We start from the raw sequence: 27,312 nt of genomic DNA on the forward strand, positions 1-27,312 counted from the left end.
GCTCACCCTAATCAGGTGGTGGGAGTACAGGTCATGACAGGCTTATCCTCAGCTTTCAGCTTTTTCCTTCTCATGGAGTAGCCCCACTCAGCATGAGCCTTTAGGCTGGAGGACTTACAGGTCTGCCTCAGGTTGATCCCCTCTTCTAGTAACCTGGAGTCATTGCTAACCAAGTTGCAGAAGAAATCCTTCCTCACTGGTGCTAATATGTCTCTGAAACAAAAATGATAGAAGTAGTTTAAAGGTGGGGTCTTTCAATGATGATTAAGTCTGCTCATTAAGCAACTTGTGATTAATATCTCCAGGAGGTGTGTTAACTAATGGTGTATCACAGATTAAGAATTCATTGAATTGTCAAGTAAGGAGAAGGTTTAAAGAGTAAACAGAGCACATTAGCACAGCGTGATGGTAACCAGGTCAGTAAGCTTTCTTTCATGGCTGCAGAGCAAGGTGAAATTGAATGAGATAAAAAACAAGATACAGGTGAAGACTGAATGCAAAGAGAAGATGTACAATCAATCTGACTAACTACCCTATTTCTTTCAAGTGGAAAAATAATAGTGCTAAAATAGAGTTCTACTTTATACAGAAAGGTATATGATACAAATCAATGACAAAATTATCTTTGAGTCCTTATGAAAACAAAAGTCCCACAGTGTAGCAGAAGGAACAAGTCTCACACAGCAGATAAAATGGAGACAGATTTTGATAACACCAAATCAGCTTGATAGTATGTTTTTGTTTCTTGATAGCTTTACAGCAACAAGCTGCAATGAGATGCACTGGAACAGGAACTCCAGAAACTCTTTTTGTTATTATAAAGGTTTTCACATTCTCAGGAATTCTGTAGCAGCTTACATATTTTCTGAGCTGCATGCCATCCCTTTTACCTAGTTGGTTAGGTAAGAGTTAAAATGTAAAATCCAACAGTTTTCTTTATTAAGTGATTAGTGCCCCAAGATTAAAAAGGCCTCTAATCGAGTTATCCACTGCAGTTGGCCCCTGCTTGGCTGACTGCTCCCAGCTACTGCCAGCTCACGCCTTGCAAATGGGTGGCTTAGTGGCTACTTCTGCTGGGAGTCTGCTGCCATCCTCTGCCTGGAGGACACGTAACCTGCTCCTGCTGTAAAGGTGATGTTTAGTGTGGCTTCTGTACGGATTGCTTCTATTCTGGAGAGTAATCAGTGATTACTGATATATTGGTGTTTTTATTAAGGGTATTTTGCTATCATAATCCAATTATTACCCGTGAGCATAAGTTAAAGTTGTATGGGAGGGTTTGGATGGAAAATAAAAAGAGGATGAGATATGCTTTTTTTCAGGTATGAGGCCATAGTCTTGGGCCCACATTCAATACTTTACCATTTCCAATTCTGGTATTTTGGTCAACAATGGGTTTAACTCAGTACTTTTTTTTATACTTTTAAAATGAAAAGGCAAAAATATGTATAGCTTTGAGTGGGTCTGTTAATACATTTGAAGGCAGCCCGGAAATAAAACCATGGGAACAGAAGACTCCATTGAAAAATACCATTTCTTCATACTTATCTTGACATGGTAGGAGCATAATAACAGCTTGTGACTCAGTATCAATGAAAGATGAGGAAACAATTGTTAGTGTTTGTGTGCCGTACAACAGTTGCCATAGGTCTTTTAATTAAGATAATAGACCAGGGCCAAGATGCATTGTGAATAGAAAATATCTGCTATTGATGAATGGAGTTAAACCTGGTTAGTGACTGGTCAAAAGTGGTGCTCTCCATGTTGATGGGTGGATGAGGTGCACACTCACTAAGTTTGCAGATGACACCCAGTCAGGTGAGAGTGCTGATCTGCTTGAAGGTAGGAAGACTGAATCAACAGGCTGGCTTCAATCACATGGCATTCAACAAGGCTTGCTGGGTGCTGTGCTCAGATTATAACAGCTCCACGCAGTGGTGCAGACATGGGAAGAGAGGCTAGAAAGTTGCCTGTCAGAAAAGGATCTGGAGATGCTGGATGACAGCACTGAGCACAATCCAGCAGCATGGCCGAGAAGACCAAAGGCTTCCTTGTCTGCAACAGAAATGGTGTGGCCAGCAAGACTATGACAGTACATGTAGTGGGCAGTGGTGAGACTACACCTCAAGTATGGGTCTCTATTCTGTGTCACCTGCTAACAGAAAGATTTTGAGTTGCTGGAACGTATTTGGGGAAGATCAAGGAAGCTGACAAAAGGACTAGGAAAGGACGTGACAAGCGGCTGAGGGAAATGGAGTTGTTCAGTCTGGAGAAAAGTAAATTGAGAGGTATAAGAAGATTTTTCTTTTGCACCATTTCTCAAAGCTTGCTGAGGACAAAGATGGACAAGTCCAGGCAAGTCCTGGGCAAAGGTTGAGAAATCCTTTGTCTGAGGGACACTGATGGACAAGGCCAGGGGCAACGAGAGAGAGAGAGAAATTAATGGCCAGGAAGCAGTCTTTTATGCAGGCTTATCTCAAGGAAAATGGCCATCTCAGGGGGTGCAGCAGATGGTTCTTACCCAAGTGTACAGGAATGCCACGTTGGCAGAAGAAGAAGGATAAAAAAGGGGACCAATAACCATGAAGTTGGGGTTTTCTGACAACAGATTTCTCACGACCTGAGACCTGCATGCTGAAGAAGGAGTGTCTGACATCAGATTCCTCACGACATGATGCCTGCACGCTGACGGACTCTCTCCTGGGCCTGCTACCTGAGACCTGCTGCTTTTTCCTGGACTTACCCTGCCTCTTCTTCCTGGTACGTGCTTGCTGACCAAGACCAGCCATGCTGCTGCTGCTCTCCTGCTGTTCTTTCGTCTCGGACCATCAGAAAAGCATGCACAGGGACCGCTGCTGGATCCTGGTGGTGACTATCCCCGCTTTACACAATTCTTGCTTCTTTCCTATCCTTTCTATCACCTTCCTTCCCTTCCCCATCACCCTAAATCATAATAATTTCCATCCTTCCCTTCCCCATCTCCCTGATTAAGATTTGTAATAAACCGGTCGGACCAACATTTGAACTGTTGTTTCTTAATCTCATGCCAGGTATCAAAGAACCTCCTCTCCCTCCTGTAAAAGGGAGCAAGACAAGGGGAGACCTCAGCTCTCTATGCAACTACTTGAAAGGAGGCTGCAATGTGGAGGGTGTCTTTTCACTTTGGTGAGAAGTGGTAGGACATAGGAAATGGCCTCACGTTGTGCCGGGGAAGTTTAGACTGGATATCAAGAAGAATTTCTTCATGAAAAGGGACAAGCATTGGAACAGGTTGTCTGGGGAAGTGGCAGAGTTGCCATCCCTAGAGGTATTTAAGAGATTTGGCTACAATTAAAAGAAATCCATAAAATACCAAGGGAGATTTATGGAAGATTATGGACCAAGGGACCAAGTTATCCTTGAAGCCACTGATAGGCACACAGTGGAGTGGTATTAGAATAGTAATTGGATAGGAAAAAGCCACACAAGGGAGTATACTGGGAATATACCAGCCAGCTATACTGGAAGCAGCTTTACAGAAACAAACCTTTGTGTCCTTGTGGACAGTGAGTTAAAAGCAAGACAGCAGTGCACCTCTGAGCTTACACGACTAACTGCATATTGGGTTATGGTTACAAAAGATACAAAAGTCTGAGGAAGTGATTCTGCCTGTTCATCATTTGATAAACTGCAGTTGGAATATTGTATTTTATTTGAGTCTGTCCAAAACAAGAAAGACATTGGCAAACTGAGTCAAGGGGAGTGGATGATGCATTTGATTGCTTTCTCTAGCTATCCAATAAGAGCTTATGCAGAAAACAATTCCAAACACTCTCTTGCACAATAAGGTGAGATGCAATAGACAGAAGTTGCAAGAAAGAAGATTTTGGTTATATATACACATATGCACATATATACAGATGAGAGAGGTCAAACACTGAACCAGGTACTGAGGTATGCTGTGGAACTTCCATCCAAATCTTGACTTGACAAGATGTGATCAATCTTATCAAGCTTTGAAGTTATTCCTACTTTTAGCACGGAGAATCGAATGAGGTGAGCTTCAGAGGTTTGTTCTGATCTAAATTGTGCTTTAACACTTTTTTCTAATGTTTTTTATTTATTTATATATTTATTTATTTATTTTGGAGAGCATCCCAAACTTCAGTGAAGACAACAATTAAGACCCATTAATTTTAGTGTTCTTAGCTAAGCACAAGTCTGCCTTTTCAGTTTTCATTATTGATTTCTAAATATATTATGTATGACGTTCCAGCTTCATTTTTTGAAACAACAATACAGACACAAATATGGATGACAAAGTTGAAAACAGGAGAACGTGGATATCATAGAGGGGGAAAAAAGAGAGGAATGAACCTGAGAATGGAGAAAGATGAGTGGAATACAGTGTTACATAGAAAGTGGCACACTTGGTGGCCAGTGACAAGAATTTCTTCTCCAAGGTAGGAGCTTCTAGGCTGGAAATATTTAGAAGGCCCTGATTGCATCTCTTAATTGTAGACAACTAAGAGCCAATCTGAAAAAAAGTGTTTTTCTGAAAGTTTTTTCTGTAGCCTTAGTATATATCAGGCAAGGCCTGAGATAAGAAATAGTATCTCAGAATGTAGCATTGGTGAGATTACTCCTGGAATATTCATACATTTTTTCGCTGTGGCCATTGATGAAATACAGATGCAGTCAGAAAGCGTTGTAGTCAAGGGCTTCAAGGTTGTGCTTGCAGAATCAAGAAAGTCTGATTTTGGGGAAGGGATTGAGCATGATTAGCTTGTACATGCAGTAAAACAACTTGAAAATCTGTGCATTCTTAATTTATGATTAAGTGCTAAGTATCAGATGGAATGGAAAAACTTTTACTGTTAAACAACCCTTTTTGCTAGAGCAAAGCCAGGACTTAATTTGATCATGAATACTCTGGAAATTAAAATGTTTCTTTTTTTAACGGAGAAGCGATGTTTTGCAGTAAGCTTATAAGTCAATAGGAAAACAATTCTTATTGTTTTCAAGGCAGGCTGCGATCTTGTCACAGAGAGTGATCTGGAGTTCGTGAGCTGTATTTGTGACATACAATTCCCTTTGAGGTCTTGTTTTATAATTTTAAGAATGTTGGCATTTGAATTGCCATACCATTTAACTTTGAGGTCACTACCATTTCCTTGATATTGTTGTCTCTTATTCTAGAAATGGAAACTGTAACTAAGCATCAGAAATAAAAGCAAAGAGCAGTGCAACATATCTCTGATAATAGTGCTATCCAAAGGTCAGCATTATTAAGTAGTCTATAGTTGTTCATAGCAGGTAAAAGAATGGGTGAGGTGATTGCCAGAGCAGTACAGAGTACACAAGCTGCAAGGAATGACACATTTTGGTGTAACATCTAGGCAGGCAGCAGTCATTGTTCACATGCTGTGAAGTCTCTCTTTTAACTATAATTACTCTTAGGGATAAATCGCCATTCATAATAACAGCATGATCAAATAAAATACTTGTCAGAAACCCAGTACAGGATTCCTTGAACTAGAGCTGTAAGCAGACAAAGGGCTGATCCAAAGTACACATAGCCCAGTGCACTTTCAGGTTGGGTTTGCCTGTGTTGTCAGTAACACTAAAGTTATAAATCTGAGCATTCTTGAAAGCTTTACTGTTTCTTGAACAACCACTTCGTTCAATACACCTAATTCATGGCATTTTCTCCTCCTGCATGTCCTTGTCTGGCTCTGCCAGTCTTAGATGGATGGATATTAGACACAGAAAAGGAAAATAAACATCTTATTCAAATATATTTTAGTTATTAATGATCAGGAACACCTCTGAAGTCAAGACACCCCATTTTTAAACATTAGGAAGGTCTGAATGACTTGAATTTATAAACTGAATAAGCTTGGGAAAGCAGGTATTTCACAAAAGGGTGTACAAATAGAACACACTTGCACATTTTCTACCCAATTAATTTTTGACCACTGTAGATAAACATGTATTTTGGGACCTTTAACAGAGGGCAGAACTGGGAGGAGACAGGATTAAAACTGCTTAAACCATAGTTTGTGTTAGAAGTTAATGATTCCTCTACCAAGTACCAACACAGCCTTGCTTAAGGAGAGAATATTCCCGATTTTGAGCATTTGTGTGGTAGTATAACTTCTGTTGTTGTGGATACAGAACCTAGGTAGGAACCTCTTTAATATTCTTTTTGTTTGTCTTAATCTCAAAATGTCCTTTAGTGTTTGTAGCTAATGAACATTGCCTGTGTGGTACTGTCTCTGTTTCCTTTGAACAACTACACTGCTAACATTCACGTTGTAAATATTAACATTTTAGTGATGGTGTTAGAATTCCTATGTGTCTTTCTGAAAAGTAAACATCATATATCATAAACAATGCAAGTAGCTTTAGAACTGCATGGCACTATGATGTTCATTTGTCATATTACCTTGACTTGAAAGGTATTATTATCAAACCATAATGTCTTTAAGAATCAACAAGGCAATTGGATTAACATTGCAGTTAGTGTAAATCAATTCAGTTCCATAAGCGATTAGATGAAATCTTGATCGTATTATTTTTAATGTGGTAATGTCTATGGTGGTACAGGTGCTGAGAATGCAGCCGCAGTGAGACACAGCCCAAGGACTTAATGTTCTTGGTGGATCCTGAAAATTCCTCTTAATCATTTTACTTTTGATTCATAACAACTGTAAAAATCCATAGCAAAATACTGTCTTGATCTTTTTAAACTAATTATCTGTTGTTTGTGCTAAGATGTTTATTTACTTTAATTTGCATATAATTAGAAAGTAGAAAACCAAGGTCAATTTTTCTTTTTAAATATTCATTAAGGAACAGATTTACCTTACAGGAAGAGAGCTAGGCCACAGTCGCTATCAGACTGTATACACTAAAGTACTGAAGAATCCTGTGGCTGTTCTTTTCTCCAGAGGACGGCTGTCCTGTGGAATCGGTTTGCAAGGGATGCTTTGTACTTCCCGCCATGCCATGAAATCTCTCAGCTCTCACCAACACATCTGATACACACTGATTAGTAATTAAGACGGTTGATCTTCCCTTACCTGAAGTGTTTCTCAGAAGAGAAACACTGCATTGAGCACAAGACCAAATAAGTCCAATGTTGTTTGTATACAACTGAAAACTGAACTAGAAGAGTGTTAATGTTCATTCTCAGAATATGGCTCGCTACTTCTATTATGGTTGCTTTTGATTTGAGTATTGATTTCTTCCTTGATGATGGAAGCCAGGGTGATTTTCATTTAGGCTGAAAGACCACCTAACTAACCTAAAACACTGTTTGACTGATCTTGCCCTTCTGCAAATGCATATGTCTCAAGCTAGTACTACAGCAGAATGGCTTGTGCAAGGGAAGTGTAATAGTTATACAGAAATCATATAACTGAATGAATATATTTTTTGCAGAAGGCTTCATTCTTATCCTTGCTTGTAACAAGTTTCTCTATCAATTAAAATTAGAAAAAATAAATAAAGAACACTAATCAAATAAATCTAGAACATGAACTTCATCAATACTTGAAGCTGTTAGGCTAAACAGCTAATTTGTGTTGATATCAATAACAAATTAGCCTTTTATGTATACACATATTTTCTTATCTTGTGGCATGGCATTTTCCCACCCCTTCTCTCTTCAGTCTTTCATAAATTTCCATGTAGGTCAGGGTCAACTGAGGACAGCATTAGATGTTGCCAGCATCTCCAACTGCTGCTCTTTGCACACAGCTCGCTCTGACATCTCTCCAGCACAAGCTGCACCACCTTTTCACTTCTTTCCCATGCTCCCACTCTTCTCCAGCAAAAGCAGCACCTTTTCCAGTACTACCCTTGCAAAGTAGTCCTTTGCCTGTCTTTATGAGAGGGAGAAGCTAATATTGTCATGATACACAGAAAAAGCTAAATTTCAGAGGACAAGGTGCTCATAAGTATTTACCAACTCCCCGAACACTAAGAGTTTTATTTCATAGTCATTTCTGCTGGTAGTTGTGCAGATCTGAGGAAATCCTTTCCTCTGTTTCTTGATCCTACCTGTATGAGGAGCCAAGGAGAAAGAAAAGTTATGAGTCTTTGTGGACCTGTGTTCTCATCCATATTTACAGCACAGCCACAGAAGCAGTGGTATTTGCATGAGTCAAGAGTGTGGGACACAGTGGGAAAGGAAAGGTATTGCTTATGCCAGCATTAGTATCTAAGGATACACACATGAACATAAGCAAGGACAACTCCAAATTATTCAAATCTCTTTGTGTGTACTTGTTTTAAATATCCTTTGGTCTTAACCCTGCCCCATCTAAATGTAAGGAAACATTCTTCACCATCGTGCATTAAAGAAATGCCTACCCTTTAAATGATCTGAAAAGCCTTACTCTGCCATGTGAACTGCAGCAGAGCAATTTGCAAATGCAGATGGACATTTTCCAGCACTGAAAAAGTTCATCCAACTTTTTTCAGCTCCATTCAACCGTGGAAAATCTCTCTCTGTATGAGTTTCCTCCCCTCTCTATCATTCTCACTCTTTTCTGAAATGAGGAGGGTACTGTGAAAGGTGAAATAAATCAGTTCCAGTCAGCTATGATTTGGGGTCATTATTACCAATACTCTTATCTCCTCTGAGTGTCAAAATCTGTGGATCTGAAGAAGGCTCCCTTTCAAGTGATTCTTTTTTTTGTTGTTGTTGTTGTTCCCACGAGGCTCTTCAGTGTCATCTGGATCTTTCTTCAGAAACCTTTTCTGTTTGTAGTTGGAGATGCACAAACGGGCAAGTGCTTTCCTTCTTTAAATAAATTCTGCGAATAGATATGTAGAGTTCCCTTGTAGCCTTTCACTGAAGTATTCTCCTTTCTAATTACTTACATCTCTCAAATATATATATATATTTAAAAAAAAAATAAAATAAAATAAAAAAAAAAAAAGAAAGAAATGAGAAAAGAGAATAGTGAAGTCTGTAGTATTCATTGCAATAAAACCAAATTCAACTTAATCATGCAACAAATCATTCAACATAAAAAAAAAAAAAATTCACAGGAGAAAATAATTTGAATACAAGGTGTGCTCTTCCCAGTGGAACTAGTGCAGTTCTCCCAAATTCCTGATTTCCAAAGGTTTTCAAGCATCAGTGAATATAGTTAGAACTCTGCAGACAGAAGGGGACACCTTGTGTAACACTGCAAGAAGAAAAAAAAAGTACAAACTCCCTAAAGGAGGTCAGATAGATAAAGTAACTAATTCTTTGTTGCCAGGAGTTGTTGCCAGCAAATTGGTGCAAAAGGGCAGGTTGGATGTATTATTACACAAGACTTCCCAAAATTCTGATTGAGTCTTAAGCAACATGGCCCACAAACACAGAGTTTCCCTAGTACTCCCCATGTTTCAGTATTGATGTCATACTGACCCCTCTGGTTTAATTTTTCTCTTATGCTTTTGTGGAAATAGTCTTTTTAGTATTAAAAATCACTCTAGGCATAAAAAAAAACATGTTGCTGAGGGATGGGGGCATTGGGAAGAGTGAAGAAATATTTCATTTTTTAAAAATTGAGATGTCCAAACAAAGTAATCCAGAATTTAAACAAGTACACACTTTGAAATACCTAAGTCATTAAACCAAAATATTTCCAATGGAAAATTCAGTTTCATCATCTCAGTGCTTTCCCATGACTACTGTTTCATCAGAGATATTCTCAAACAACTCCATTTGGGCATGGTTGTTTTTATATCTGTTATCATTTTCTCTTGGGTTCAGATCCCTCAGCAGAGAAATCAACCATGACAGCAGAAACTGAATCCAGCAATATCGATGACTCAAACCAGGAAGAAGAACCTTCCCAGCTTTTGGACTACGAGACAAGTGAAAATCTGCCAGTCAAAAAGAAGGCCTCCTGTTGCACAGGCTTGAAGGTTTGGTGCTTACTATTATCACTACAAATTGCCACTTTTTTATGTTAAGGAATGCTGTTTGGTGTCTGACATTATAGATTACCTCCTTTTTTTTTTTTTTTTTTTTTTTTTTTTTTTTTTTTTTTTTTTTTTTTTTTTTTTTCCCATGTATCTCCTCTGGATCTAAATATAAACCAGGAGTGCAGGGGATGGTTGGATCTTATCTTTTACCTAACAAAAAGAAGTGCAGACCTAATGTACTTCCTCTCAAGTTACTCACAGTTAGGTCCTCATTTTTGTTACTGAACGGAGGTAGCAGTCTCCAATGGAGGACATGAAGCATCCTAAAACTGGTGGCTATTATACACTGATGTCTGGAGCTTGCTCTCAAAGCTCATTTTTAGGGCCAAGATGGGATGCACAGGAAGAATTTATTGAACAGAGCTAGTAAAACAAAGAGAATGATGCTTTCATGTTAAAGCCTTTAATATTCATTGGTTCTGTCTGAGGTATAAATACTACATGGGCAAGATTTCTTGTGATACCAATGTGTTTGGGTTTATAGAATCACAGAATGACTCAGGTTGGAAGGGACCTGAAAGATCATGAATCTCCAACCCCCCTCCACAGGCAGGGCCATCAACCTCCACATCTAATACTAGACCAGGCTGCTCAGGGCCCCATCCAACCTAGCCTTGATTACCTCCAGGCATGGGGCATCCACAACCTCACTGGACAGCTTGTTCCAGCACCTCTCCACTCTCTTGGTAAAGAACTTCCCCCTGATATCCAACCTAAATCTTCCCTCCTTCAACTTAAAACAATTTCCATTTGTGCTGCTATTATCTACTCTTTCAAAGAGTTGACTCCTCTCCTGTTCATAGGCCCCCTTTAGATACTGAAAGGCTACAGTGAGGTTTCCCCACAGCTTTCTTTTCTCCAGGTTGTACGAGCCCAGCTCTGTCATCCTGTCTTCGCAGGGGAGGTGCTCCAACCTTCTTATCACCACTGTGGCCCTCCTCTGGACCCTCTCCAACTCTCTGTCTTTTTTGTATTGGGGGCTCCAGTCCTGTATTCCAGATGGGGCCTCACAATGGAAGAGTAGAGAGGGTCAATCACCTTCCTGTCCCTACTGGCCACCCCTCTTTAGATGGAGTCCAGGATACCATTTGTTTTATGAGCTGCAAGAGCACACTGTCGACCCATGTTAAGGTTTTCATCCACCAGGACCCCCAAGTCCTTCTCTTCAGGGCTGCTCTCAAGGACTGCTCCTCCCAGTCTGTAAATATGCCTGGGATTCCTCTGACCCAAGTGCAAAACTTTGCACTTTGCTGTGTTGAACCTCATTAGATTCACCCGAGCCCACCTTTCAAGTCTGCTACAGTGCCTCTGAATGGATTCCCTTTCTTCTAACATGTCAACTGCACCACTCAGCTTGGTGTCATCAGCAAACTTGCTGAGGGTGCACTCAATTCCATCATCAATGTCATTGATAAAGATGTTAAAGAGCACTGGACCCAAGACATTCCCCTGGGGGACACTGCTCATTACTGGCCTCCACCTGGGCATAGAGCCATTGATCACCACCCTCTTTCTGCGGCCTTTCAGCCAATTCCTTATCCATCAGGTGGTCCATCCATCAAATCCACATGCCTCCAATTTGGGGATAAAGATATGGTGAGGGACCATGTCAAAGGCCTTGCTCAAGCCCAGGTAAATGACATTGGTCACCTTCCCACTGTCCAATTCAACTAGTTCTTCAGCCATCTTTATCTCAGATTAAATTCCATAGACTCAGTGGAGCTAGGATGTGTTCACCTCTATAAAAAGTTCTGTGAAATAAAGATTAATGGAAAAAAATAGGCAGTTGCAAACTTCTTATACTTCTGGAGTGGTTTGGACTGAGTATCAGGTGAAGTTTGTTGTATTATTTATTTTATCTGACTCTGAGATGCCACCCATATACACCACAGATACAGAATCTGAGCTCACTGGAAGACTCACAAAACTAACTTCACTATTGCATGCATAGGCAGCACTGAAAGCCTGTGGGTCTATGTCTGTATGTTTCTGTGAATGACTTTACGGCAATTAGGCTTCAGTGAACACAGTCTTTTGGTGGTACAAGACAAACTGTTCTTCAACCTCTTCATCTTGTCAAATATTTTATGCTTACATGGGAACTGCACCTTCAAACCTTTAATATCTAAGTCATTGTTTGCATTTTCATGCTTATCAGCAGTTTGTGATTTCAGCCAAAACATCTAGGAGAGCATTGCTCTCAGTGCAAGGCAAAAAAAGTTGATTCTTACAGACTTTTTTTTTTTTTTTTTTTGCCAGTTATGCTCAGGAGATCTAAAACATTAGGACAAAGTCTGTACTTGTGAGATTTTATCTTCATTCCTAGACCAATAGAAAACAAATATACCTATTTTCAAACGTGTTGTTGACTGCATTTCTTACATTGACAGATAGAATTGCAAAGTCTAAACCTATATTTACTTCTGTTTACTTTACTTGTGTTGTATTGGAACTTTTACCCACTGAGCAGTAAGTCTATTTGTTTTTAGATTATGTTGAAATAGTTAAACAATCTTTAAACAAACTTAGTTTAACTTCTTATCAAATACATTTTTATTTGCAAAAGTCAAAATGTGTGTTAGTGGGAGCAACTATAAAATTACAAAGAATGTCAAGCTTTTTGTTGTCAGATATTTGGTATAAAAGTGACATAGACAAAATCCACATATATCAATATATTTTAGACAATGGTGAACACAAACCAGCCTGTATTATTTCCAGAAACATCTTGTGCAAAGGCTTTATTTTGTTGCCATGGCTAGCTATATGCTTAAGTTAGAACCAGTTATGAACTGGCATAAAATACGTGTCATGCGGCCCAAACAGCAAACAATTGGAGATGAGATTAACTGTAGGTGAGACTAGTTTCATTAAATCAGTCTTGATGAGGAACGCCATCTGCGGCAAAATCTACATTTCTGCAACATCTAGAAATCTCACTCTTTTTATTGCCCAGCATGGGCCTCAGCTGTGACCACAGGATGTCAGCAAAGCAAGTGGTCCCCAGTTTTTTTACTGCCATTAAGTTCTACAGGCCTCAGGATTTCTGCTTTGGAACACCTCTGGCTTACAACACAGGTCAGATCAGGCTTTCTGGTCACTAAGATGGCTGTTGCAACCCTGAACATAAGTAATGCAAGTGAGAGCTTTCTGTGCAACACCTAGCACCAGCAGGAGAAAGCTGAGCGGTAAACAAACATCACTGATTACATTCTGGCACCACTCTCATAACAAGAGTACAGAAAATTCAAACACAGTGTTGTCAGTGTAATTTGAGTAACAAGCTTACACCATGATATTTGCTCCACATAGTTTTAAAAATACTTTGACTTCTACGTGACGTCTTCCCTCACTCCTACCTACCATTTCCTATCTATCTCCATCTTCCCTCAGGTGTTTCTTGCTGCTTTATCATTCAGCTACTTCAGTAAAGCTTTGTCGGGTACAATTATGAAAAGTTCCATCACACAAATTGAACGAAGATTTGACCTTCCATCCTCTACTGTTGGTTTCATCGATGGAAGCTTTGAGATGGGTAATAATACTCTATAATATACAGAAAACTGTTCAGAAGAATATGAGACATGGTGTCAAGTATTAATTTTCTTCGTTACTTTCCAGGTAATTTACTGGTGATTGCATTTGTGAGCTACTTTGGAGCTAAACTTCATAGGCCCAAAGTAATTGCTGTTGGATGCTTTACTATGGCTTTGGGAAGTGTTTTAACAGCATTGCCTCATTTCTTCATGGGATAGTAAGTACAAATCAAGACTGATTAGAGTAACATAATATTGGACTTGAGGGAACTAGAGCCTTGTGTAAGATGGAGTATTTGTGAAGCAGACTGTGCTTTCCTGTAGCATATCCTTACAGAAGGCAGCTTTCAGCTTCAGAGCCAGCAGATTTACAGGTGCTCATGGAATCGTTCCCAGCTCATTTTCTCTTCCAAATCACAGAATCACAAAGTCATAGGTGTTGCAAGGGATCTCTGGAGATCATGTAGTCCAATCTTCTGCTGAAGTAGATCCTTTTGAGTAGGTTGCACAGGAAAGTGTCCAGACTGGTTCTGAATGTCTCCAGAGAAAGAGACTCCAGAACATCTTTGGGCGGCCTGTTCCAGTTCTCTGTCACCTCAAAGTTAAGTGGTTATGTGGCCTCACCAGGGCAGAGTAGAGGTGAAAAATCACCTGCCTAGATGCTCTTTTTAATGCACCCCAGGATACCATTAGTCTTCTCGACCACAACAGCGCACAGTCAACCTACTGTCTAGTAGGCACTCATCTCTTTCTTTTCAGTGCTTCTCTCCAGCAGGTCACCCCCAAACCTGTAGATGCATACCGTTTTTCCTTCCCACATGTAGGACCCTACACTTGCCTTTGTTGAACCTAGCAAGTTTCCTCTCCACTCAGCTCTCCAGACTATCCAGATCTTCCTGAATGGCAACACAGCCTTCAGGCATGTCAGCCACTCTTCCTCGTTCCATATCATCAGCAAACTTGCTACAGGAGGGCTCTGTACGTTCATCCAGGTCACTGATGAAGATATTCAACAGGACCACACCCAGTACCAACCCCTGTATAACACCACTAATTACAGGCCTCTGACTAGATGCTGATCACAAGTCTCTGAGCTCTGCCAGTTGGCCAGTTCTCAGACTACCTCACTGCCCTTTCTTCTTAAGCTTCACTACAAGGATGTTGAGGGTAACAAAAGCTTTTCTGAAATGAACATAGACAATATCTATTGCTCTCCCCTCATCTGCCAAACCACTCATAGCTACCTGATTAATCATGCATGCTGACTCCTTTTGATAACCTCCTTTTCTTCCATGTGCTTAAGGATGAAATTTAGAATAAGCTTTTCCATCACTTCCTCAAGGACAGAGACAAGGCTGACTGAGCTATGGTTTCCTGCTTCCTCCTTCTCACCCCCATTGAAGACTGGAGTGACACTGGATTTCCTCTAGTATTCAGGCACCTTTCCCATTCTCCATGATCTTTTATAGATGATAGAGAGCAGTTTGGAAGTCATGTATGTCAGCTCTCTCTATACTCATGGGTACATAACATTGGGGCCCATGGATTTGTGTGCATTAAATTTGCCTAGACGATCTCAGACCAGATCCTTTTTGACCAAGGGGGAGTCTTCCTTCCACCAGACTCTCCTAATTCCAGAGTCTGGGATTTCTGAGGGGCAGCCTTACGACTAAAGACTGAAACAAAGAAGGCAAGGCATTCAGTAACTCCATCTTCTCAGTGTCTCCCATTATCAGAGCACATACTTCGTTCAGCAGTGGGCCTACATTTTCCCTAGTCTCTCTTTTGCTTTTGATACACTTAAAGGAATCCTCCCTCCATTCCTTATCCTCCCTCACTAGATTTAATTCCTATTGGGCCTTAGCCTTCCTTGTTGCATCCTTGAATGTCCATGTCTGCTAAAACTAATTTATCTTCATCTTCTCTAAGCTCTAGAGGAACTTAAATATTTTTTTATGTTGGTAGGTTTTGCCATCAGACTTGTATTTTTCACTGCTTAAGTGAAACTGATGGATCTCAGCCTGAATTTTTATAAGGAAACTATTCTTCACTTTTTCCTGTGATGGACACCTTTTGTTTCAACCTGAAAAATAAGACTTCCTATCAAATAGAGACAGCCTAGTTCCTAGAAGTAGACTGTGTGCTTTACCATGTGGTTCTGCATAAATTCATTGCACTTGCTCCTCAGCTAGGCTTACATCTACCTTCCTTGCTTCTTTCCTATCTTCAAGAAATATATATCCAAGAGAGAAGGGGAGACACAGACTCCAGAGATTGTTCTTTTTCTCCCTGCTAGTACAGTCAGCATAGGGATATAACTTGGAACAGACCCTAAAAGTTGACAGCACCTACTCTGTCCTGCCTGAATCACTTTCAAAAGTAATTTCCAGCTTAAAATCTTATATCTTCCAGATGAGTATTTTATTTGCTGCTCATTTCTTATATTCCATGCTTTAAAAATATACTTAAGTAGATTTTCTTCTTACTCCTTCAGTAACACATTTTGGATTGGTACTTAAACAAAAATATCTGCACAGAAATAACACTCAAGCAACTCCTAGCCTACTATACTAGCATTTCCATACTGAACCTTGCTTCTAAAGTTACTGTTAAATGTTTTCAGTTATAAGTATGAGACAGCATCAGACACAAGATCTTCTGCCAACTCAACTTCAAGCATAAATCCCTGCTCTCCATATCAAGATTTGAATGAAACCTTTTTGGACACCTCCCAGTCTGGTAAGGACCTGTGTAAACATCAATATAGGAGTTAGTTTTTCCTTTCGTTACATGTGGAATAAATCACTTCCCAGTGCAAGATGATCAAATAGGTTTCTAACTTCAATCTCTACCTTCCTGCGACTATTACTAATATTTCAGTGCACTTCATGCATTTTGTCTGGAAAAGAAACATCCAGCAAATACAAATTGCTAGGACACAGGTCACAGTTTTCCTATATTCACACTTCCAAATTTCTATAAAATGACCCTAACTATGAAGGAGATGCTGAGTCTGTTTGCAAAGAGATTTCTATGGGTTTCAGTTACTCAGCTTTGGGGGAAGAGATGGCAAGAGGGGAAGAGAAGTTGTACAGAGTCAACTGGAAGTTTAGATTTCTCTGATCTTACTTACAACATGGAATACAGATGTTATATGAATTGCTTTGCATGGGAAATGGGTAGAGATGGAGTCAAACTATACACACTAACCATCTCAAACTTCTCATTTTATATGCCAGGTAACATTGTAATGATAGCATCAGTCTGCCTTTTATTGGTTGTTGTTTTTTTTCTCCACATGGACTTTTTTTTTCTGGTGGGTGATGCCTACCTGTACCTTTAGAAATCAAATACAGTGAAGGTGGAGAAATATGATTTATAAAGATTATTAAAAGATATAACAAAGTTGACAGCCCTTCATTAATCCTCTATAAGGAGAATGCTGTTCAAATCTTAAATGCTAAGTTATAACCATGTGTTGAATTTTCTGTGATTTGTCACTATTTCTCCCCTTAAACTCTTCTATAATGAAAATGTAACATCTCATTATCTACAGCCTGTGAGAAAGAACCATCATCATATATGTGGATATATATCTTACTGGGAAACCTGTTACGTGGAATCGGTGAGACTCCAATAACACCACTGGGCATCTCTTATCTTGACGATTTTGCAAAAGAAGAGAATGTTCCTGTATATGTAGGTAATGTCAACATAAAATAAACTGAGAGGTTCTTAACATAAGAGGTTGATTATCCTCTGCAGGAGAAAACATTCACCCATTAAAATAATCTGCTTTGTTATATTTTCAGCATGTTTGCACACAATAGCCATGTTGGGCCCAATGTTTGGTTTCCTGCTGGGATCCTTATGTGCCAGACTCTACGTGGATGTTGGATTTGTGGATTTAGGTAAGCAAAATAGGCAAAGTGAAAGTAAGTTAATACCTATTCATCTACATATTTGCACAAGAGTATTTTAAATACTATTTGTATTAATTTGATAGAATTTAATTTACCTCAATTATATCATTTTTATTAATTGTATTGTATACTTTGTTATGATTTTATTAAATTACTGGAAGCTTTTGGTTTGAAGGCTGTCTAATTAGACAAGGGACATTTTAGAACATTCTTCTAGGCATTAACAATATAATAAAATATATGTTTAATCTTAGAATTTAATAACAAGAATGCTCAGAGACTAAAGAAATTTTTCTAAGTTGCAGTCTTAATGAGAAGATTCTGCTAGTACATTAGTTTTACAGTTTTTATGGATCATAAAATCATAGACTGACTTGGGTTGGAAGAGACATTAAAATGTCTAGTTTCCAACTAGATGATCCCCTCACAGCAAAGGATATGAGTTTTAATACCTTCACTGCATAAAAGGTCTCTTAGTGGGTGTTCATTGTTACTGCTGAAATTCAAGCACTATACAAATATGGCTATTTTAGCAAATTAAGTGTGGGAAGTTCCATCCTCTCAGTTAACTCGGTTCTGTTTCATTGGATTCTAGGAAAAATTGCTATCACTCCTCAGGACTCTCGCTGGGTGGGTGCCTGGTGGCTTGGTTTTTTAATAGGTGGAGCAATCAGTTTTCTAGCTGCTATTCCATTTTGCTTCCTGCCAAAGAGTCTGAAAAAGCCTCTGAAAACCAGTAAGGACAAAACTTCACCTGGTCTCCTGGAAGATACAGGAGCCACGAAAAAGACACTTCCTCCTGCAAAATCTAAGCCAACAAAGTGGTCAACAATGCTGAAAGGCAAGTGTGTTTTGTGTGAGGTATTTATGGAATGCAAATGTACAGTAAAAATGTGATACTTCTGCACAATATTTTACCTGCCCTACACTTAAATGAGTAAATGAGTTAACTAACCCCAGGAAAGGAGTTATCCAATAAATACGAGAAGACAAAGAGCTTCCTCATGACTGTGAGGCTGTGCATGTATGCCTGCATGGCACCTACTTCACAAATTCAGCAATAGAAATTGGAGTAGAGGAAACACTGTTTCTGCATCAAGACTTGAAGAAAATATTAGAAGTCTCCTTTTGTGTTATGAAAAGCCAAATCATTTTTCTGGTCATCACAGAGCTTGCGAAGACTCTGAAGCTCATTACTGCCTGAGGAAAACATGGCAGGCTTGAATTCTGATTGTGCAGACCTTACGGTATGAAAGGAAGAGGTGCTTTCTGTCACCAGAAATTCCTCCAGTCTAAGTTCAGATCCCAATGAAAGACATGCTTCTCTAAAAAGGCGCCAGTCACTTAGCCTTGAAACTTGTAAGCTGAATTACGTCTTTTCTGAGTTGGAGCCCTTGTGTCTTCACATGCACAGAACTCAGGCCCTAACCTGAAGTTCACTCTTCTGTTAAGGTTCTCTCCACTTACCTCAACACCTAGAGTTTTCCAATAGCCTGGTTTTGCTTTCAGGTACGCAAATGAAGATCAGTACAATTTGACCTTGGACAGTTAAAAGAGGGATTTTGCCCTAAATTTCATTAACTACTCACCTGTAATTATTTCATACAGCTTTAAAGCCAACTCATTTATCTCTTTTCTTTCAGATTTCTGTACCTCTCTGAAAAAAATACTGAGTAATCGAATGTACGTTACATTTTTGTGTTGCTCACTGTTACAGTTTAGTAGCTTTATCGGTTTCTTGACTTACAAGCCAAAGTACATGGAACAACAGTATGGACAATCTGCATCTAAATCTAACTTCCTAATAGGTGAGTTACACTGCAATAACAATTTTTGTTATGATGGTTGCACTGGGAGAAGTTCTGGCATCTTCTTCTGGGACTGAACACTCCTGAACTTGAATGATATGAAGGCAGCATATAAGTGTATATGGGGACTACTAGGTTATTTATGTTTATGTTTAATTGTGATTAAAATACTACATTATGATCTTTATATCGCATAGTATCAGTAGCATTATATTCTAGCAAGAGTACTCAAAATACACAATTAATGGAATTGGGGGAGTTTTAAGTTCTCTAACATCTGATTGAGGGATACCTTGCTACTGAAGAGAGAACAAATCGTTGACATTGCTAGACATACTGTCTGTTTTGAAATGTAAGAACTTCAAAATAGTATATGCAACCCAAAGATTAGGCTGAGCAGAAAGCCACCTACAGTCATACAACATATCGCTGCCAGGGACATCAACTCAAGAAAGGATTTTGACTCTTAAACCCAATGTGGCTAACTTATTTTAACATTCCTCTTCAATAATCCCTTTCAGGACTGACAACTTTACCACCTGTTGGAATAGGAATTTTCCTGGGAGGAATAATAATGAAAAAGTATAAAATGAGTATCACCACAGCAACCAAGTTTGCATTTACCATGTCTTTTTTTGCCTATTCCTTCACTCTCTTGCATTTTTTTGTTGGCTGTGAGAACCAGGTGGTAGCAGGAATTACAGCATCATATGATGGGTGAGTATAAAATGAAGAGAAGGTTTTTCTCTACAGCAGCAATAGTTCAAATACTGTACAAGGACATAAGAGATAAAAGACAAACATGCTTTTGCAATGCTTAGAGGGAGCACAGAATACCAAGTGTCATTGTCATAGTTCTGTTGATCAGCAGAGGGTAGCTTGACAATGTGCAGCACAGGCAAAAGTTCAGTCAGAATCACGTTATCAAAATTACATCATTACTAATGCAGGAATTTTGGCTGATGTGGGAGTGATATTTCTGTTTCACACTGAGACATCTCTACATCAGAAATCAGTTTCTTGCAAAGTTTATTCAGACCCAGTAAAAAGATGAAAAATATGTTCATCATACATCGGTAGCACATCCTGCACGGATATGGAAAGACTGCAACAAATCAGACTCCCAGCCTGCTGATAAACAAAATGAAGCTTTTATGCCTAATGGAGATGTTCTCTCCTGTCAAGATAGAATAAATGTTCACAAGTTAGAAGTTATTATCAGTTCTTTGAGCAAACAAAGATGCTAGAACAGGGGTTGTGCATTAGGAGGTGGTTTTCCAAGGCACGCAGAAAAACACTAGCATTTGGATTGGCATATGCTCTCAGAAGTGTAGTTTCTATCACTGGTGCATTTTTACCAACAGCTGAAGAGGTACCTGATGAGGCTGTGTTGTCTGTTCCTAGCTGTAAGTACAGCTGACCTCTCAAATACTTTCAGTTTTTTTTCTTTTCTGTATATACCTGGGAGTTAAAATCAGTAGCAGCAATTTTTGTCATAGCATTATTAGTAATATTATTAGTATTAATTATTAGATCACTTGAATATCAGCATGAGTGAGATGAAATGTGAAGCAAAAAGATCAGTGCTTCAGACATTCAAATATTAAAATGTATGCTCTGGTCTTATGGGAACAAAGTCACTGTCACACAGAAGGGACTACACTGATCTCATTGCTGAATTAAAGTTGTTCTTACTCCTGTCTCAACTCAACTTCTAAGCAAACCCATTCCATATCATGAAAATTCCATATTTACTGACTGCAATTCTGGCTGCAAATGTGCCACCAATGTGTGGGATCCTGTGTGTGGAGGCAATGGACTGACATACATTTCAGCATGTCTGGCTGGATGCACGATTTCAGAGGGGCATGGGAAGAACACGGTAAGAGCCTGCTCAAGTTTCTGTAGCTTTTTACTAGCTTGCTTTCTATTTAGCATCAGGGATTTTCAGTAGTACAATGTGCTTAATAGAAAAGTGACTGGGGAACTGTCACTAAGGTATTTATGCTTTCTGGCTACAGAATTTTGTGGATTGAACATAAGTGGGGGAAAATAACAGTTCAAAATATTTACATTCTTTCTGAAGTTTATTTGTGGTCTGCCTTTTATAAGCCACAATTTGGCTGCCCTGAAGTTTTTAGCCAAGTGTTGAAGGACACTAACATGTCATACCATCCTCCATGATGCACATCATTAATGTGATAGCATTTTAATAGGTGTTTCTAAGGGTCTGTGAGACTAAGACTGTGCGCCAGCATAGAAGTCTTTCTCTGTAGAGGTTGAGGTTCATGGACCACCATTCCCCTTATATTAGTAGATTCTCTTGCCTTCAAGTGAATTAAGAGCTATTGCTTTCATGCTATCTGTATGAAATATACATCTGTACCTGCTGCTGCTCTCAGGCAGTCTGTATAAGCTGCATCTTGACAGGTGCTGCTGCTTTCAGCTTTGAGGTACCTCTAGTGGATCAGCTGGTGGATCAGCTTTGGAAGAGGGGGACCTGGGATCCAGGTGCTGTCCATAGAAGAAGCCATTAACAGGCAAAAACAACTAGCAACAAAAGGCACACCCCTATCCCTTCTAGCATCCCCTCAGGGACACAAATAGTCCTGCAGATACTCCATACATCTTCCAAAAATTGATGTTGTGTCCACTGTTAAGAACATACTTGAATATCCCTTTCTAATCTGAGCATAATTTGTAGTAAAGAAAAGAAGCTGTCTCAAGGAGAGGCAAGCAAGAAAAGAGTAAGGCTTCAGACTCTGCCTATGTATGAAGGCAGGATTCCTCATTGCCTGAGAAATGTCCTAGCAAATCTGTTTTGTGTCTTCCAGGTCTTCCGTAACTGCAGCTGTCTTGAAGCCAGCAGTTCATGGTCAGGAAATAACACTGTCACCTTGGGGCAATGTCCAAAAAGTGATGATTGTTCAATGATGTTTATTTACTATACAGTAATACAAGTCTTAAGTGGCTTTTGCTATGCACTGGGAGGCACTCCAGCATACTTGATTATGTACAGGTAAGTTAAACTGTACAAAGATGGCTCAGGCTTTACAGTGAGGTGATCAAAGTCATATCTAGTCTTTTTTCTCTTTCCTTTGAGAGAAGACAACTCTCTTGCAGAATAAAATGATTTATCTAATGTGTTTTGTCATTCTGCTTATATTTGCAGCTGTTAATATCAAACTTTACTTGGCCACTGCCAATAAGTTGATTCTAGTGTGTTTCTTCCAAATACCACATAATGTTTTTTCTTATGACTAGCTTTCCAAAACATACCCTCTTTCCCTGCTTGGATATTTTGTATGTAAAATTAAAATAGTGTGTATTTTTTGGGGTTTCTGGATGTGGAGTTGTTTGACATTGGGCTCCTCAGATGTTAGGGTATTCAGAACATCTGACAGTTCAGTTTGAAGCTTTGTTTCTCATGTCTGTTGATGTATAAAGGTGCAGGCATACCAGGATGTGATTCAGAACAACGTTTACAAATTAGAAAATGCTTTTCAGTAACCAAAAGAGAAATTTCAATCAGTGGCAAACTTAGTGGAAGTCCTAAGGGCATTATGTCATTCTTAATGAATATGGAAAACGGAAGGTGAACTCACCTCTGTGACATTTTTCTGAGCGTTGACCACATTAATATTTGTTAGGAGATATCAGAGACTGGATATGCAATGGATTCAAGATCAGTGAACAGTCTGGATGTTTGAAATGTGATTCCCCATGAAACAGGTGGGCATTGCATACTTCAGGATGGGTTGTTACACAGAGGAATGTCATTTGTGCATAAAAAGGTGCTGCACCACCTCTGCTACTTGCAAAATGTTTGTCCTAGGACTATATGGTATTTTCTGTTCCTATCAGGTAAAGAACGTGTATACCAGGGAATTAAGGAAGTTGAAAAACCCATTTCATTACACTAGTTCAGACCATGATTATGCCTTTAAAAATTCTTACTTCACTATACTCAGTGAATGGACTTCCCAGGAGATACATGATAGAAAACAACAGATTAATTCCCCATTTTCATACCACTTTGTACCATATCAGCAGACATAGGAAGCACTCTCCTTCCAAAGCTTAGTTTTCTGTCATTGTGTTTAGATGATAGGTTAAATTAACATCAATTTAATAGGCATGTCTAAACACTTAATAGGCAAATTCCTCTTACTCGTTCATCTCTCTTTCAGATGCGTTCAGCCAGAGTTGAAATCTCTTGCAGTTGGTCTGTACACACTTGTTATGAGAGTGCTAGGTAAGAGACTTCCTTCTGACTAACAAAGGTGCTTTCTTGCTTGGCTTTAAATTACATGAATGCAACAACCTTGTGTAAACCAGATGTATACTTGAAATACCCCAAAATTCTGTTTCTGGAGGTCTAAAATACAGTGTAGAGTTCACTGAGAAGTCAGTTAACACAATTTTGAAAAGCTCTGACTTGCTGATTAAATGATAGTGCACTCTGGGAGCCTTCCATTTCAAAACAGGCAGAGATTCTCAGCAAAATTAAAATACTGCCTAAGATTTCTAAATAATTCTGTAAAGTCTCAAACTTATCATTCACCTGATGGATAACTGAGACACAATGATGTAAGACCAACTAGAAACGCTCTTCATTCAACACTAATACATCTCTGCTTGTAGCAGATTGTTTTCTCCACACTGTGATTTTGCTTTCCTGGGACACAACAGATTGGATCTCATTTCCCTTTAAGCATGAGACAATGTTCTTCTTTTCTTCCTTTTTTATTTGAGAGTTGTTAATGAGACAGTTGATTAAGGTGCCTAGACAGGCAAGAAAGCACCTCTGTGTTTTGTTCTCTTTTTCGACACAATAGGAATAGTTTTTCAAAGGTATAGAGAAATGTGTGTGAAGAATCAAGCTACATGGATTTGCTACGATGCCTAAAAAATTGACAGCAGCTTACAGATTTGGGCTGTAGTCTCTAGTCATGATTGTGATGAGACGTTTGGAGACAGCAAGGTGTACAAATGTTTTGTCCTTTTTCATTTTCCTTGCCATACAGTGTTTGGGCAGAATTTCTCCATCACTCGGGACTAGCTAAACCAATAGGCAGCTTATTGTGTTCACACTGTCACAAGAAACCTAGGGTACAACAGGCTGAGAACATACCCGTTCCTACAACATAAATTATTTCCCATGTACGAATGCAAGATACCCATGTAGAAGCAAAGGTAATGTGAAATGTGGTCCTGTCCACATTGAAACTTGCATTTATCTGAATACTCACTTTTGTTTCACTGAGGGTAGGGTTCTGTCTCACATCTGCCATTTTTTCCAGTAAAGCATAAGCTCATATCTGGCCAAGTCATGCTAAGGATTTTGGTTGCTCTACACTCATAGACATTTTTGAAAAGCATATTCAGTATCTCTAGTCATGTATACCTGGTGGTGTCCCTCCAGATGGAAGATACTATCTATCAGCTGCTGTCTGACAGAGATGAAGAGCCAGAATGGTTAATTTAAGCTATATGTGGAAATGTGACCTCTGCATCTGTTCAGTGCTGCAGTCGGTCCAGCTCTCCTCCATATCATCTTAGTGTGCACTGGATGCCATGCTTGAGAAACCATTATAATGGAAGAAGCAGCATGCATGCGACAAGCCTAGCCAAACCTCCACCATCAGACCACATTCCTTGAGGCTGACAAACCCTATGGCACAGAGAGAGTGTCCCAGCTTAATGTTATTCTGATATAGGGAAGGTCCTCAAAGCAGATGATTAGCTTCTAAGTAAATATAATGCTAACTTTAAAAAAAATGTCTTTTCCTCTGTTATCTTGAGACATTTTTTACTTATTCCCTTCTAGCTGGGATCCCTGCACCAGTTTATTTTGGGGCACTAATTGATAAGACGTGCTTGAAATGGGCAAGCACTAGATGTGGGCAGCGAGGAGCTTGCAGGCTATACGACTCCAATGCATTCAGGTAAGGCAAAGTATCACACCAGAAGAACCAAACATTTTGTCTGTACAGATCCTCCTTGAGCTGTCATATTGTAATGTGTGAGGCCACTGATCAAACATAATGGTCTCAACTCAGATTTTGGTTAAACCAGAATTCCTGAAATTGAGAAATTTTAAGATCAAATCTTAAATTCTTGGATCTTCACTCAGTTTTTACATTGTGCAAAAAGTCCTTTAGTATAAAGGATAGGAACTTTTTGGAATGGAATGTTTGTTCTAATATCCTTTGAATCAGTTTAAAGAACCAAGGGCTGCATGATTTACCAATGAGAGGGAAGGTACACAAATCTAGCTCTGTAACATCTTTGATAAGCAAATAGAAATCTTTAATTTTTTTAGCAGATGATTATAGTTGTCAAAATGCTTACTTTGTGGTACCATCCACAAAGAGTGAGCTTCAGAGTTGCCTTCCCCTGAGCTTCTATCTATCTGACTTTTATACCCCTGTGAGCCTTGAAAGTATTTAAAAGCTATTTTCTTTGACTTGAAAAAAAGGACACTGTCTTTTATTCTCTATCTGACAGGTATATCTACCTTGGTTTATCAGCAGTGTTGAGAGCTCCTTCCTACTTGCTTGCGATCCTTTTCTTCATATTGTTAAAGAAAAACATTGAAAATAAGAACTCCAGGCTTGCAGAAAATGGAGGAAGAGAAGATGTTCCTATGAATAAAGACGACAACTGCAAAAACAGTGAACATTTGACAAGTCCTTCTGAGGCAGAAAAGGAGTCACATACTTAGAAAGCTGTCTGGAACAGTGTAACATGAATCAGGACAGCTTCTTTTAAAAACAACTTTAATGATGTCATGAATAACTAACTAATAGCTTAGAAAATTCAGAAAGGCAAAGGAACAGTAAACCTATGGTCAACAAAAAGGAGATCTTACAGTCAGGTGTGAAAGTACCTCACGTGTACTTGGCTATGCTTAACAGACCAAATAAACTACTTGAACCTAACCAAGTTCTCAAAAAGTAAAGAAACGTTTCCTGTGGTGTTCTCAGCAGAGCTGGTCAACAGTTTTTGGATGGGCTCAAAGATGAGTGCTGACAGAACAGCCACATCCCAAAGTCCCACCAAACGTGAGGCTGATTCCATGTGCGGATGCGTGCCGGAATGGCAAGCAGAAGTCTCACAACGGCGCTCTGATTTCATCAAGTTCAATTGGAATTCAAAAGAAAAACAAGGCCCTTGAGACAAATTATTCCTCCTTATCTGAGCAAGCCACTGCAACCCTTTGCCACTGCAAAATTGACAAAAGCAGAATTTTTCCAGTAGGCATTTTTCTCTTAGTTCAGCAGAAAGAAAATTATACTGTAAATGATTTTTTTTTTTTTTTAAATCTCAAAAGTTGTAGCATTTTATTAAAAGCTAAGCGAGTGTGAAACATAGGAACTATTTTGAATTTTGTAGTTACGTTGTTTTCTAAGCAAAATTCAATGCGTGTTCGTGGCTTTATTGCTATGCAGCAATATGTCCAGCAGAGGACACTCAAACAATAGCAGTACACCTCTGACTACTGCATGGAGTGCATCGGTCATGTTCAGGCCTTATGTTTTAGGGAGAAGTTCATCGTCAGGTAGGCAAAACATTCAGCTGTGTCCTCATGCACCTTAAAACTTTTTCAGACCAAGACTTTAGCTCCTCTTTTCAAAGTCACTTGTCTCTTGGTTTGAGTTCATTGTATTTGCATCCCTCAGAGTTTGGCACCTGTTACTACTTCAAATAAAAAGATGTATATTTGTGTACCACGTCACAGCAGTGATTGAATTCTCCGGCTGATACTTCAAACCAGATGCTTAATGTCCAGTGGGATACGGATAATATGCATGTTAGCTAAAAAGGCATGTTGAGTGAAATGCTGAGCTGTTCTTTGGTGTCTGGCATGTAGCAGCTAAAGGGAAAAGGAAGGGACTTTTGTTTATAAATTTCAGTGATACTTACCGGGTGCAGTGATTCGCTGTCTAGCAGAACTGATGTGACTCTTCACTCGGTCAAACTGCATTTGCAGACGTTAAATTCATCCAGGTAAAGTCATAGGAATGACTTTGTGGGACCCGAATGAATGAACCACCTTATCTGGTTGCT

At 39.2% G+C, this 27,312-nt stretch overlaps 1 protein-coding gene across 2 annotated transcripts; it reads left to right on the top strand.

Moving 5' to 3' along the window:
- The first annotated feature begins 991 nt into the window (after window positions 1-991).
- On the top strand, window positions 992-26,987 carry LOC140265505 (solute carrier organic anion transporter family member 1C1-like). 2 transcript variants are annotated; one of them, XM_072361492.1, is made up of 15 exons: window positions 992-1,131; window positions 9,758-9,912; window positions 13,366-13,507; window positions 13,594-13,726; window positions 16,132-16,247; window positions 17,065-17,211; window positions 17,321-17,419; window positions 18,027-18,272; window positions 19,075-19,239; window positions 19,761-19,956; window positions 20,959-21,121; window positions 22,074-22,258; window positions 23,430-23,494; window positions 25,070-25,187; window positions 25,750-26,974. In XM_072361492.1, exons 2-15 carry the CDS (start codon window positions 9,781-9,783, stop codon window positions 25,964-25,966), a joined length of 2,124 nt encoding a protein of 707 aa, XP_072217593.1. In that variant the 5' UTR covers window positions 992-1,131; window positions 9,758-9,780; the 3' UTR covers window positions 25,967-26,974. The 2 variants fall into 2 exon arrangements, with proteins under 2 accessions (XP_072217593.1, XP_072217592.1); XM_072361491.1 differs by lacking the exon at window positions 992-1,131 and adding an exon at window positions 8,530-8,776 and having other exon boundaries at window positions 25,750-26,987.
- The last annotated feature ends 325 nt before the right edge of the window (window positions 26,988-27,312 follow it).

The sequence above is a fragment of the Excalfactoria chinensis genome, chromosome 1 (genome assembly GCF_039878825.1).
Source record: "Excalfactoria chinensis isolate bCotChi1 chromosome 1, bCotChi1.hap2, whole genome shotgun sequence".
NCBI classification, from domain to species: domain Eukaryota; kingdom Metazoa; phylum Chordata; class Aves; order Galliformes; family Phasianidae; genus Excalfactoria; species Excalfactoria chinensis.